The sequence below is a fragment of the Tiliqua scincoides genome, chromosome 10 (assembly GCF_035046505.1).
Source record: "Tiliqua scincoides isolate rTilSci1 chromosome 10, rTilSci1.hap2, whole genome shotgun sequence".
Lineage (NCBI taxonomy): Eukaryota > Metazoa > Chordata > Lepidosauria > Squamata > Scincidae > Tiliqua > Tiliqua scincoides.
In genome coordinates, this window is record NC_089830.1 from 29,497,115 (window position 1) to 29,511,828 (window position 14,714).

Here is a 14,714-nt window from a genome sequence, read left to right on the forward strand (position 1 = left end):
GCCGTGAGCTGCCCGGACCCTCCCTCCCCGCCCCCACCCCGGAGCCCTCCTCTCGGCTCCGCCGAGCAGAGGCCGCCTCTGGGCACGTGCACAGCGCGTCGCACCGCCCCTTCCTCCCCCCTGCGCTGGTGCGCGCGGGGCGCCGTCCGTGGGGGAGCGACGCTGCCAGGCGGGCGAGCGGGAGGCCGAGCCGGGCGGAGCCGCGCCTGACCCGCCTCGGCGCGCCCCCAGCGGCAGGGGATACCCGTGGGCGGCAGGGGGGGCTGCTGCCGCCTCCGATGGCCGCCGGGCCACGCGCCCTTCCTAGGGACTCCTCCCGGGCAGCCCCTGCTGGGCGGCACTGCCGGGCGCACGGGAGATGCGCGCACCAGAGGGGTTGCCTGGCGACGCGGCCGGCCGCCGCGGAGGCGCTCGCGGGGGGGGCAGGAGCCCCGCCCGCGCCAGAGCAGCGTCTCGCGGAGGCGGAGGAGGCAGCGAGCCGCCCGCCGGGGCCGGGTGAGTGCGGGGCCGGCCGGGCTCCCCCGCGGGCGGGGCGGGACGGGCACGGGCGCTGCCACGGGGCGGGGAGGGAGGCATCGCCCGCGTGCTGGCGCCTCCGGAGGGAGGGAGGGAGGCGGGGGACTGCGGACGAGGCGAGCGCCGCCTTTGCTGCCCAGGCCGCCCTGCTCCGAGGGCGGGAGCGGCGGCGCCACCGGGACGAGGGTGCGGCGGGCGGGGCGCCGCGCACAGGTGCGGCCGGGACGGTCCTCGTGCAGCAGCCGGCGGGCGGCAGCCATCGGCGGGCCTGCGAGATGCGCGCACCGTCCACGTGGCCGCCAGACACGCAGCCACGCCGCGCGCGCGGGGACTGGGCTGTCGCGGCACGTGCCGCGGAGGGCTGGGGCGGGCAGCCGGTCCGTCGGCAGCACCTAGCCCGCGCCCCCGCCCCGCCCCGCCCTGCCCGTTCGGGAGGGGCGCCCTCCGGGGCAGGGCCAGGCGAGCCCGGTAGCCCGCGTGTGAACGCGCCGCCTGCCCTCCTGCCCTCTCTAGGGCCGCCCGGTGGCTCGCCCGTGGTCGCGCAAAGCCCGGGTGCCGGCAGAGACCCGGCATGGCTTCCGTCGGAGACAGAGCTCCCCCAGGGCGGGCGCAGGACCGCCCCACGCTGCCTGGGCACATCCTGCCCGGGACGCCTCGGCTGCCCTGAGAGCGGCCCGGGACTGGCCAGACTCGGGTCCTCAGAAGCGCCTCCGGCCGGAAAGGGCTCCCGCCCCCCCCAGGCCGAGCCGGGTTGGGCTGCGCACCGAGGGGCTTCTTTGCCGGGTCTCTGCCCCGAGGGTGAGCCGCGCTCGCTCCGCCCAGAGGCCACGCTGCAGAGATGTGCTAGCCAGAGCTGCGGGGGACCTGCAGGAGGCGCTTCTCCTCCCGCTGTGACCCTCCCTGCCTGGCGCCCACTTTGGCCGCCCCTTCCGAGGGCCGAGCTGAGAGCGCCAGCAGGGGCTGAGCCACCTCCTCGCTCTCTCCCCGCCAGGTCTGAGCCACCACCGCAGGAGCACCCCTGAGCCACGCGGGCGCCCATGGCACTCTTCTCCCAGTCCTGATGCAGTGCGTGGTAAGGGGCTGCGGGGGGGGCGGGGGGCGGGACTGGCAGGGGTTTCTGTGGGGGGAGGCACAGGTGGGAGGGGCCAGGCAGGGCGGGCACTCTGACCCAGTCAACGAACGTCTCCCTCTTCCTCCGCCAGGTTGACTTGAAGCTGCGGGTTGAAAAGCTGGATGTGACCCCCATGGCGCCCCTGGGCGTGGCTGGGGCCGGGGAGGGGCCCAGCCCCAGGCTGCCCTGTGAGCCCAAGGAGGACCGGGAGGAGCGCGTCCTGGCCCTGCTGGGCATCGTGGGCACCGTCCTGAACCTCCTGGTGCTCATCTTCGTCTACATTTACACCACCATTTGAGCCTGTGCTGGGAGGACGCCTGACCCCAGGCTGGCTCTCTGGACTGGCATGGCGATGGGGCCTGAGAGCCGGAGGGGCCTGGCCTGGGCAGCCTGGTCTCTGTTGGAACCTGGCGGGCCACTGCTGTCCTGACTCGTCTTGGCAGCTGCCCACAACTGCTGGGACTGGGGCCATCGGGCAACCTCTGCGGAGATCGGCCCACATGCCAGCTGCTGGGCCCCCGCGGACAGAACAGGGCCCTCTTCACCACTGACAGACGCCTCGTCATTGCCCTCCAAGTGCCAGTCGCTAGAAGGGGGCAGTTACTCACTTCCCTGCCCTGGAAGCAGACTCGGAGGTGCAGTGGACTGCCGGGCCTGCGTGCTCCCAAGCCCACTGTCCGTCTACACAACAAGCACAACAAGGACGCCTTCTGCTCCTCCTTTGCTCTCCTGCCCTAAGCAGCTGCCACTGCCGCAGAGGAAGGGGAGAGGGCCAGTACACCTCCCCCCTCCAAGGGCCTTCCTCCCAGCATGGCTACCCCCATATTATACCCGCTCTCCTAATCTGCCTGGACCTGTCAGGTCAGGTTTTGAAACTGCCAGCACCACCCGCTGAACTGGTGCTCTGCCCCAATGTTCCCTGTTGCCAGATGAGCCCCATTTTGCAGCTGCCCCCTGCCCCCACCTGCCCACTGGAAGCATTCTCCCCAAACTTCTACTGGATCATGCTCTTGTTGGATGCACTTGGGGGTGGCTGGGAGCGCTGTCTGGAATGAGCTTCCTTGTGCACCCCCAGCCTTAACACCCTGTCTCCCCCCTTGGGGGGTACAACAGATCTGACTCTAGACAGGGCCTCAACCAGGCCTTGCGCTCCAAGCGCTTCACTGGCTCCAGGCACACACCCCAGGGCAGGGGGAGGCCTGAGCAGGTGGGATTCACGCCTTTGGCCAAGGCATGTCAGCACACAGAAGGTCCCCCTGCAAGTTCTCCTGTAGCTGAGAGAAGCAAAGCTGGGGGCAGCCTTGGCAGCTATCTTGTCACCCAATTTCAGAGATGGAACTTATAGCCCCCCCCTACACAGGCTTCTGCAGAGAGCCAGAACAGACCAAAAATATTTCTTTACCCAGCGTGTAATTAGTCTGTGGAACTTCTTGCCACAGGAAGTAGCGATGGCATCTTGCCTGGATGCCTTTAAGAGGGGATTGGACAAATTTCTGGAGAAAAAGTTCATCATGGGTTACAAGTCATGGTAGGGATGTGCAAGGTTGAGGTAGGCTGCCTCTGACTGCCAGACAGGGTTGGGCACCACGATGCAGGTTGTATCTGTTGTCTGGTGTATTACCTGGGGCATTTGTTGGGCCACTGTTGAGATACAGGAAGATGGGCCTTTGGCCTGATCCAGCTGGGTTCTTATGTTAAGTGCCCCTTCACCTTCCCCCACTTCGTTCTTCCAAAGGTAGAGTGTTGCTGCAAGCGACAAGGCAGTGACCAAGATGCAGCTCTTCCGCTCTGTGCCAAAGGAGAGTAGGAACTCAAATCCAGCACTGAGCCCAGCGTGGGGGTGTGTGTGCTTTTTTAACAACTGTTATTGTAATTGTGATGTTTTATATGCAACCAAGTTTGAAATAATCACAAGGAAACCTTTATGGATGCCAGGTGAGCATGTGGCAGGGGCAGGGAGGGATGGGTTGTTTGCATGTGGGGGTGGAGAAAGGTCTCTGCTCAGCTTCCCAGCTGAGTCACTTATATGCCTCAGTGCCCAAGAAGCAGTTCCTCCAGACCTGGTCCAAACAGCCAACAGAGCCCGACCCCTTTCCTCCTTGGAGGTTCTTCTATTGCTGTTACCCCCCCCCCGGTTTTCCGGCTGCCTGGTGTGCAGTACTGGCTCATTTTGCAGGGCAAGTGACCGCAGATGCCCTTATCTGTCTGCTTAGTGACATTTTGAACCTGCCTTCTGCAGTGTGGCTCTCAGGCCCCAGCACTGAGCAGACCTGGATCTCCTTCTGCAAGGCAACTGCTTTGGGCATCCTCAGGTGCTGCTCCTGGTCACCAGATACAGCCTGAGTTATTGGCACACCAGGGCCAAACTCGTGTGCCGGGCCTGTCAGTCCTTCCACCTGCTCCAGGGCTTGCCCTCCCTTCCTGCCGCTAGGCCTTGGATGCAGGATGCATCTCTGGGGCTGGTTGTTCTTAAGACAGTGGGCCACCTGGGGAGGTAGGCTTCCCTCAGGCAGGCTCCAAGCTCTGTGGGGTCCTGGACTGCCCCCCCCCATGGGCCTGGGCTGGCTTAACGCTGCTCCCTCCAGGCTCCAGCAAAGCCCAGGTCCTCGCACAGGGGCCGGATACTCCATATGGACACAGAAATCTGTTTGTGACTGCCCCCCCCCCCACAGCCTCAAGCCCAACTCATTACCTTTTTCACTGTGGTGGGTCTGCAGCTCAGGCTGGGCCCTTCTGGAGCCCTGGGTGTGGGAACTTGGGGACTGGGTGCAGGCTGGCTTCTGAATGAGCTAATTCTGCTGAAGAAGAGACACTGGGCTCCCCCAGGCAGGAGCAGGCTGGGCCCAGACCACAGGCCCGCAGCAAGCCAGTTTCTAGGCAGAGCTGCTGGGGTTCTTCCACTCCTCCAGTCAGGCCTCTGGGCTGCACAGCCAGGTGTTACCAGACCATAAGAACATAAGAACATAAGAACAGCCCCACTGGATCAGGCCATAGGCCCATCTAGTCCAGCTTCCTGTATCTCACAGCGGCCCACCAAATGCCCCAGGGAGCACACCAGATAACAAGAGACCTCATCCTGGTGCTCTCCCCTACATCTGGCATTCTGACTTAACCCATTCCTAAAATCAGGAGGTTGCGCATACACATCATGGCTTGTACCCCATAATGGATTTTTCCTCCAGAAACTCGTCCAATCCCCTTTTAAAGGCGTCTAGGCTAGACGCCAGCACCACATCCTGTGGCAAGGAGTTCCACAGACTGACCACGCGCTGAGTAAAGAAATATTTTCTTTTGTCTGTCCTAACCCGCCCAACACTCAATTTTAGTGGATGTCCCCTGGTTCTGGTATTATGTGAGAGTGTAAAGAGCATCTCCCTATCCACTCTGTCCATCCCCTGCATAATTTTGTATGTCTCAATCATGTCCCCCCTCAAGCGTCTCTTTTCTAGGCTGAAGAGGCCCAAACGCCGTAGCCTTTCCTCATAAGGAAGGTGCCCCAGCCCCGTAATCATCTTAGTCGCTCTCTTTTGCACCTTTTCCATTTCCACTATGTCTTTTTTGAGATGCGGTGACCAGAACTGGACACAATACTCCAGGTGTGGCCTTACCATAGATTTGTACAACGGCATTATAATACTAGCCGTTTTGTTCTCAATACCCTTCCTAATGATCCCAAGCATAGAATTGGCCTTCTTCACTGCCGCCGCACATTGGGTCGACACTTTCATCGACCTGTCCACCACCACCCCAAGATCTCTCTCCTGATCTGTCACAGACAGCTCAGAACCCATCAGCCTATATCTAAAGTTTTGATTTTTTGCCCCAATATGCATGACTTTACACTTACTGACATTGAAGCGCATCTGCCATTTTGCTGCCCATTCTGCCAGTCTGGAGAGATCCTTCTGGAGCTCCTCACAATCACTTCTGGACTTTACCACTCGGAAAAGTTTGGTGTCGTCTGCAAACTTAGCCACTTCACTGCTCAACCCTGTCTCCAGGTCATTTATGAAGAGGTTGAAAAGCACCGGTCCCAGGACAGATCCTTGGGGCACACCGCTTTTCACCTCTCTCCATTGTGAAAATTGCCCATTGACACCCACTCTCTGCTTCCTGGCCTCCAACCAGTTCTCAATCCAGGAGAGGACCTGTCCTCTAATTCCCTGACTGTGGAGTGTTTTCAGTAGCCTTTGGTGAGGGACCGTGTCAAACGCCTTCTGAAAGTCCAGATATATAATGTCCACGGGTTCTCCCGCATCCACATGGACCCTGGCTGGCAGCAGGCCTGCTTGGAAGCACCGCCAGGGCTTGGAGCCGGCCTTCTGCACCACCACGGAGCAACAGCCCTCTTCTTGCAAGGAGTGGCGGCCCAGGTGGGTCCCTGGCCCAATCCTGCGGTTCTGCCTCGCTCTTCCTGCTCAGCTTCTGCAGGCAGCTGGCTTGCCCACAGAAGGAGCAGGCGCGCTGCCTGAGGGGAGCCAAGGAGGCACGTGGCTGCGTCCTCCACCAGAGGAGTCCAGGGCTGGCCCACGGGGCCTAGAGGGACCTGTCGGGTTCTGACGCCGGTAGCGCAGGCGCCTGGCTGCAGAGGGACATGTGGCCCCCGGGAGGGCGGGCTTCCTATCCGGGCAGAGCAGGCAGCCGCAGCGCGCCAGGACCAGGCTGAACGACTGGCAGAGGCACAGCCAGAAGTCTTCCCACGATGGGCGACGGATCTGTGGAACTCACCGCTACAAGAGGCTCCGTGGTTTTAAACGGATTCGTGCAGCGGGGCGGGGTGTCTTCTCACGTGCTCACAGCCAGGCCGGCCCCTGGGAACAAGCCAGCGGAGGCGGCTACCCTCTTGGGCCCTTCTCGCGGGCTCCCCAAAGCTGCCGCCGGCTGGCAGGCGAAGAGCTCCCCGGAGGGACCCCGCTCTCGGAGCCCACAGCCAGCCGGGAGCGCTCTGGCCCCAGACGCCCCCAGGACGTGGTCGCGGCGCAACGGCCACCCCCTCCCGAGGGCACCTGCGCCGCGTCCGGAGCCCCTCCCCGTCCGGTGTCTGGCCATTGGCTGCGGAGCCGGAGGGGAAGCCGAGCCGGGCTGGGCGCCCATTGGCGGGCGGGCGTCGCTGTCGCGGCTTCTTCTTCGCCGTCGGCTCTGCTCGGTGCGCCCCGTCGGTGGGCAGGATGCGGCCGCGGGCGCTGAGCGCGCTCTGGCTACTGGGCGCGCTTCTCCTGCCGCTGCCGCCGGCCGCCCAAGGGACGGGCCGGCTGGGACGCTCCGGGGCGCTCAGCCTGGCGGGCCCCGGGGCCGCCCCCCGCCCGCGCGACGGCCCTGCAGAAGGGAGGCGCGGGAAGAGCCCGGCGGCGCGCGCGGCCAAAGCGACCAGGTAAGCAGGAGGGGAGCCGGCAGACCCCCCCCCCCAGACCGCCCTGGCCGCCCTCCCGGCCTTGGTCCGGGTTGGGGAACCCCGTGCCCCCCCCCCGCCTGGCAGTGCTCCACGCCAGTGGCATCCAGGGAGCACAGCGGGTGAACTGAGGGGTGGGGCGGCCGGCTCGCTCGCTCGCTCGCTCAGGCCTACCTGAGGAGAGGACCCTTCCTCCAGCGCAGCAGTGGCGGAGGCGGCGGCGGCAGCAGCTTCTGGTCTCATCAAGGGGTTTGGCGGGGCAGGCAGTGGCTGGAGGCCCAGCTGGGGCAGCGACCGCCACTGGCCACTCCCGCAGCATTAGACTTCTGCTGCTGACGACACCCCTGCAAGGTAGGCCTAGATGTCACTTTCCAGGTGGAGAGCCACGCCTGGAGGCACCGCCAGGCAGATGCCATCTCCAGAGCCACTGGCAGGCAGTTGTCACCCCGTCCTCCTTTTCTGTCCCCACAGTCCGGTGCTGCTGAGCCACTGGTGGACCCAGCTCCCGTCTCTCCCCTGCCCCGAAAGGCTGCCCCGGGAGCGCCGGTTCCCCCTCCTGCACCCCGCAGGGCCTCTCTTGCAGCTGGAACCCTTGATTGTCTTGGCTCCGCTCTGGGGGCACCAGCAGGCCAACCCCCTTCCTCACCCTGGGCCGTTCAGCCCCCTTCAAGTGGCCTGATGGTTCCAAGTGGCCTTTGCTGCTGGCCCAGTTCCAGACACAGGAAGCTGGAAGTCTCACACCCTTCTATCCTGTAACCTCCTCCAAAATGCCAGATCTGCAGAGACTCCCCAATGGTCATAGAGGGGCTCTTTGCACATGCTCAGAGATCCTTTCCTTGGTCTTTGCTTCTCCTACTTGGCCGCAGACACTTCCTCCTAACTGGAAGGTCCCCCCCAATTTTAGAAATTGGTGTGGGGCAGGTCAGGTGGCAGACCTCGGTCAGGCTGTGTGTCTTGAGGTTTTAGAGGACCTCTGGGAGGCAGAAGAGTGGTTTCCTTTCTGCTGAGAATGTCAGGGGGGCTGGGGTGGTGGTGGAGGCCCTCCCCTTCCCATGGCTGTGGGGCTCTTCCTCACCCACGCATTCTGCAGCTGGGGCTTCCTGGAGGTGGAGAGGTTCCTTCTCCGCAATTGGGGGCTGCGAATCCACTTAGTAACTCAAGTCCTGGCCAGGGCAAGAATGTTAGGAATTAACAATGGGGGGAGGAGCCTGCCCAGAACTGTACTGGAAGGGGCTTTGTGGCCGTGCTATGGGACCAGCTGTAGGAAGACCAGCGCTCCTGAATGTGCCCACCCTGTGCACCTGGGAGTGGGGCACTCTGGGCTGGAGCTGCAGGCAGGTCCGAGTCCCAGCACCTCTTGTTTTGGAAGTTTGGCTGCCTGTCGTGCAGGGAGGGGGGTAGCAGAGTGGGACCAGCAGGGGCTGAAGAGGCCACATTTGGAAATGTTGGAGGTGGTGGTGCTCTGCTCCTGAGGAGATGCCTCCAGCTCCTCTCTCCCCTCCCCCCCGTGGAAACAGTCAGTCACAAAGGTTGGGGCCCACCCTCTAAGCTGCGAGATGCTGGGGCTGCTGTCCAGAGACAGCCCTGTGCTCTGAGCTGGGCGTCCTGCCCCCCAAGCCCAGGGCACACAAGGGTGCTGGCTAGCAACTGAGTGAGAAGGGGGAGACCCTCTGTCCTGCGCACACGGTCACCTGCTACTCCTTGTTGTATTCCAAGAACCACTTCTTCCCTTCCCAGGACTCCGGATTGCAAGGTTGGGGAGGGAAGCAAGAATGTGGCCTTTGCAAAGGCTTGCGGAGTTGGGCCAGAGAGAGCCAGGCCAAGGGACTGCTGGAGGGGCTGGAAGGTGGGCCATCCTCTCTCTGCTGCACCATCTGCTAAAATCGTTGGGGGGTGGGGGGCGCAAGGCTGGTTGGTGACATCACACACAGTGGCTTGTGTGGGAGGCAGCCCTCCCCCCTCCAGCCATGGCTTGCTCTCCAGGCTCTCAAGCTTTCAGAGGTGGTTCCTTCCCTGCTCTGACCCCGGGACCTTCTCATTGAGCTGCAGCCCCTCTTGGCCCGTCCTCCCTCCAACTAATCCCATCTTGCTGTTCTCAGAGAAAGGGGAGCGGGGCCCAGCAGGCCAAGAGCTTTATCCCCCCCACCCCTCCCCACCCCATCCCCTGTACTGTCCTTCCTTTGCAGCCCCTCACCCGGCCCTCTCTCTCCAGGCCCAACATCTGCGGAGAGACCTGCTGCCCTGGTTGGTCACGTTCACACAAGACCGGCAAATGCACCAAAGGTACGGAGGGTTTGGGAAAGGATGGACCATTTGGGGGGCTTCAGCCAGCCCATCCCCACCCCCCCAGCAAGGCTTTGGTGGGGAGGGTAGTCACGTTCCTGCTGTGCTTGGCTAACCTTTGCGCATCTCATTGTTGCCTTGAGTTGAGGCCAGGGATGTGCGGTGGGTGGGGAGGCTGGTGAGGCAGTGCCTCCCTGCTGGAGCCCTTCAAAACTGCCCGTGCTGCCCGTGAAAGACATGAAGGCATTCACAGCATAGCCTGTGGGTTGTGAGCGCTTGTACACCTCCCATGGCGGTGGCACTTTTCGAAGGACTCCGGCTGGGAGGCACTGCCTCACCTGCTTCCCCACCCACCGCAGGTTCCTGATTGAGGCCTGTGTTGACCTTGGTTTCTGGGGTTCAAGGCTGTCTCTGTTTTGGGAGTTGGGAGGTCCTCAATGAGCATGTGGCTTTCACTGTGCAGGGATCTAGTGCTGGCTACCGGCTGATGCACTTTAAAGAGGGAATTAGATGACATCACTGAGAAAAAGGAGGCTGCTAGCTAAGGTGGCAAAATGGATCCTCCAGGTTCAAAGGCAGTATACCTCAGAATTCCAGGACTAGGGGACAAGTGAATCACACAGAGCATTGTGTGAGCTTCCCCTGCTTCTCTAGATGCAAGCCAGTGGCGCAGAGTGGGTTGCCAGCACCCGGGGTAAGGCAAGCATTGTGCCCCCTAACACATGGACTGTTGTAATTAAAGTAAGATGAATTTAATGCTAGTATGTGCAGATTTATTTTAAAATGCCTGGTTTTAATTTGTGCAAATTTTTCATTTACAGTATTGAAATCTACATTAAAAGCTCTTTCAGTTGACACTATTGGGTTTTGAGGGGTGTGGATCTTGGGGTGCTCTGGAAGCAAAACTTGGCCAGGCATGCCTGATGGGTTGACAAAGACCCTGTTATTCCCCAACAAAGCCTCCCCTTTGGCCCCTTGAGACCCTGGTCACGCTGCCCGAGATTCCCCGGCTTCTGAGTCCTGGGTTCGCTCTTCCTCTTTTGCCAGCCCTTTGGGCTTGCAGGTGCCCCACAGCACTGCCTGCAACTAGCTTCCTGGCAAGAGTCCCATATCCCCTTGGCTTTTCGCCACCGCCATGGAGTTTCAGAAGGGCAATTTCTCCTTGTCGTCCTCCCTGGCTGAGAAACATCAGCCCAGGATGCAAGAGGCAAGGGCAGTGGTGGGGAAGGGAGGTTTGAGGGGGGCCCCTGGGTGCTGCTGCTTGAGGGTGTCCTTGACTGAGAAGCTGGGCTAAGTGGCGTTGATGCGAACACGACTTCCTTGCGTCGCCCAGGCTCTGGACTCCAGGCTGCCTCGGCAGCTGGGGTGGGCACGTCATGGCACAGAGGGGCCGGGCTGGGGCTGGGCCTGTGCCCCCATTGGAAAGAGCACAGCCCCTGTGTGCAAGAGAAGAGATTTTGATTGGATAGCAGGAACAACTTCCTGACACTTTGGCAGTGAAACAGGTTGCTGAGGGAGGTGGTGTCTTCTCCCTCACTGGAAATCTTCAAGCAGAGACTCAACAAGGACTTTCTGGAAATGCTCTAGTAGGGTTTGCTGCTAGAGACAGGGGGTTGGTCTAGATGACCTTTTAGCTCTGATTCTAAGCTGGGGGAGCTTGCATCTGCCTTAGAGGGAGAGATCCTGCCCGAAAGGGAAACCTGCAGGAGAGACGGCCAGTTCAGAGGGCCCGTGCAGTTGTGCCGACCCATGGGGCGCCCTCAAGGCGAATGAGGCCCTGGTGTGTGTGAACTGGAGCAGGCTGAATGAGGAGTGGCTGCACTCCGGGGGGGGGGGCACCCCCTTCCAGGCCAGTCTTTCTCTCCTTTCCATGATCGCCAGCGTTGCCACTCCCTTTCCTTCCTATGGCTTCAAAGAGCTTCATTGCGTCCCTTGGGGATTCACCTGGATTTGCAACTCGGGTGTTTGTTGAAAGTCCAGAAGAACCGAAAGAAATGGGGGAAGGGGATGGAAAGAAAGGTAACCCACTGTGGGAAAGGGCTATTTTTATTTACTATTGCTACTGTCTGTCTTTTGAAATTTTGTGCCCCTCAGAATTTTGCACCCAGGGCCACCACCCCTGGACTTCCTCACGCTATGCTACTGCTGCTAGGTCAGGAGTCCAGAGGCCTTTCCTCCCCCTGGTGCCCGTGGCTGGGAGGCAGCCACAGGGGCAGTTTCTTGCCTTCCTGCCCTGCCTGGCAGCTTTTAGTTGGGGCATCCAGTTGGCTGCTGCGGGAATAAAGGCTTCCCTGGCCCCGCTGGTCCCAACTTGGTCTGGTCCAGGGGAGGAGGGAATGGAGCAGGGCAGATGAGGGCTTCTGGGTTCTGAGGGAATTGTGCTTTGCACATGCTTAGAGTTTTGTAATTGTTTCCTGTGTTCCAGAGCCAAGGCTGGATCAGAAGACCAAGTCCCCCCTTCCCTGGCATGTCATCTGCGCACTCCCTCCCCCTTGTCAACTCTCTGAAGCATCATGCAGAGCCACACTTGGTCTGCAGGTGGCAGCACCTGCCCATTTCCCGGCTGGCTGGGGGATTCCTTTTCAGGGGGGGAGAGAAGCCTGGCCCCAGGGCAGTACAGCAGGCATGAATGTCTGTTGCTGTAAGGAGAGAATTGGTCAGCTGCTGCCCTTCCTGCCAGCTCCCCTAAGAGCACCCTCAGAAGAGCAAGAGGGGTAGAGTAGTGTTCGGGTTACTGAACCCTAGCAGCAGGTTGGATGCCCACTGGGCAGGAGGGATGGCTGGGTGCTAAGAAGTCTCTCTGCCTGCCCCTTTTCTGCAGCTGTCTGTCTCCCTCCATGCCAAAATGGGGGCCAGTGCAAAGCTCCCCAGCGCTGCGTCTGCCGCCCAGGATTTGTGGCTCCCCACTGCAAGCGCTCTGCCCCCACCACCACCATGGCCCCCCTGCAGCCTGTGGCGGTTCTTCGTTGGCAGCCCCTGACGTGAGTGGGGCAGGGGGGCTGGGCTGAACACACAGGGGCTATTCCAGCATCTTGGGCGAGGGGGTCAGTACTGGCTGACATGGGGGCACCCTATCTAGAGGGAGAGGTTTGGGGGCCTGTCCCAGCATGGCTCAAAGCGGGGTTGGACAAAGGGACCCTCCTTGAAGTGGCAATCTTCCCCAAAGGGAAAAATCGTAAGTACCCATAGGCCAGCCTGCAACTTAGTATTGAGGTGAGCCAAGAAAGAATTGGAGAAGAGCAAAGAGGCAGGCTGCAGAAGCAGGAGCCAGGAAGGCTTCCGTGGGGCGTTCACTTGTCAAGGGGTGGCTGAAGAGGGACCCCAAGGGGCAGAGAAGCTGCACGAATATTCCTGCCTCTGTCCTTGCAACGATGCTTCCCCCAGTGCCAGTCATTCTTCCCGAAGAACTTGGTGGCTTCAGGGGATGAATCCCATTTTCCCCACCCCCAAAAAAGTAAGTGGAAAAATGGAACAAGAAAGAATTCACCAGGTCTGCATGGCATATAACCCCCTCCCCCAACTCAAGAAAAGGACTGCTGATCTTTTGAACAAAATATGTAGTGCGCAACTCTGTGAAGCAGCCGGATGTGCAGTCAGAGGATAGGGCAGTGGGGCAGCTGGTGCTCCAGGCCCCCTGTGAGCAGGCCTATCTCTTGAAGTGGCTGCTGGCACCCCACCCTGCAGAGGAGCCAGTTCTGGTTCTGGGGTGGGTGGGGCTGCCCCACTTTTGGGCAATTCTGGAGGTGAACTGGCCTGGGGTTGTGGGGAGAGTGTTCTGCACGGTCTCTCTTGGCGGCAGAAGAGAGGGCTGCTTGGTTCTTCCACTGACCGTGCCATCCCTCCTCTCAGGCTGGCTGAGCTCCAGGTGGTTCTGCGACAGCGGAAGGCCCTGGGCCCCTCGGAGAAGATGGCCGGGATTCTGGCTCGGCACTTGGCCTCCCGGTCCAAGGGCAGCGGCAGCAGCAATTGCAGCAGCAGCAGCACTTGCCATCCTGGAGGCAACCATCCAGCCATGCCAAGGCCCCGCGGTACAGTGAGCAGGGGGCTGGGTGGGGGGAGATGCAATGGCTTTCTGGCTCACAGGTGGAGCAGCGCTCGGGGCGGCCCTCCTGCGCCACAGTCTCCCTGCGTGCCTGTGGCTTGACTGCCCTGGGAGGGCTGGAGGGGAGCGTCGTTTTCTTCAACAAAACGGCTAATGTTATAATGCCGTTGTACAAATTGATGGTAAGGCCACACCTGGAGCATTGCGTCCGGTTCTCAAAAAGGACATAGTGGAAATGGAGAAGGTGCAAACGAAGAGCGACTAAGATGATTACGGGGCTGGGGCACCTTCCTTATGAGGAAAGGCTACGGCGTTTGGGCCTCTTCAGCCTAGAAAGGAGACGCTTGAGGGGGGACATGATTGAGACATACAAAATTATGCAGGGGATGGACAGAGCGGATAGAGAGATGCTCTTTACACTCTCACATAGCACCAGAACCAGGGGACATCCACTAAAATTGAGTGTTGGGCGGGTTAGGACAGACAAAAGAAAATATTTCTTTACTCAGCATGTGGTTGGTCTGTGGAACTCCTTGCCACAGGATGTGTTGACGGCATCTGGCCTGGATGCCTTTAAAAGGGGATTGGACAAGTTTCTGGAGGAAAAATCCATTACGGGGTACAAGCCATGATGTGTATGCGCAACCTCCTGATTTTAGAAATGGGCTATGTCAGAAGGCCAATGCAAGGGAGGGCACCAGGATGCAGGTCTCTTGTTATCAGGTGTGCCCACTGGGGCATTTGGTGGGCCACTGTGAGATACAGGAAGCTGGACTAGATGGGCCTATGGCTTGATCCAGCGGGGCTGTTCTTATGTTCTGGCTTCTCCACCACCAGCTTGACCTGCTCCTGCCTGAACTGGGGGTATGGATGGGGAGGGTCTCCTGTGAAGGACTTGCCTGGGGTTCAAACCAGGACAAAGAAGTGGGGAATGAGCAGCAGCCTGTTGAGGAGGTGGGGGAGGGCCAGGGCTGGGAGTGACATTGCAGGGGCCTCCCTCCTCTTCTGCTGTTCCCATGTCCGGCTCATTCTCCGCCTCCTGGATTCAGCTATTATCCCCCCCTTCAGTTTTTCTGTCTGGATGATGTCATTGGGCTGAGCTGTGATGGGTTAGGGTTAGGCCTGAGAGGAAGGGGAGGTGGGCTTACTTCCTCCCTAGGGACCCCCGTCATCAGGAAACCCTACCTCCATCCCCGCCCTGGAGCACTTCTGCAGAGCGGAGCATGCCATGGATGTGACGCACACACCCCACCCCCTCCCCGGCTGCTGGGGGCGAGAACGCTCCCCATTCAAGCCCTTGAGCCCGGGACTTGGTGGTGTGTAGTTTTCTCCTCTTAGCCAGATCTCCAGGCTCCTGCTCTGGGATGTGAGCG

At 60.7% G+C, this 14,714-nt stretch overlaps 1 protein-coding gene across 3 annotated transcripts in view; it reads left to right on the plus strand.

Annotated features, from left to right (window-relative positions):
• Positions 1–6,913: 6,913 nt before the first annotated feature.
• The window catches only part of LTBP4 (latent transforming growth factor beta binding protein 4), a 34,274-nt gene continuing 26,473 nt past the window's right edge, over positions 6,914–14,714 (plus strand). For 2 of the 3 annotated variants that reach the window (XM_066638939.1, XM_066638938.1), the window contains exons 1-4: positions 8,785–8,862; positions 9,229–9,299; positions 12,121–12,280; positions 13,149–13,327. In XM_066638939.1, coding sequence (XP_066495036.1) covers positions 8,789–8,862; positions 9,229–9,299; positions 12,121–12,280; positions 13,149–13,327 — 484 coding nt within the window. In that variant the 5' untranslated portion in view covers positions 8,785–8,788. Of the gene's footprint in view, positions 6,999–8,753; positions 8,863–9,228; positions 9,300–12,120; positions 12,281–13,148; positions 13,328–14,714 lie in introns of those variants that run through there. The other variant, XM_066638941.1, reaches the window with a different exon arrangement.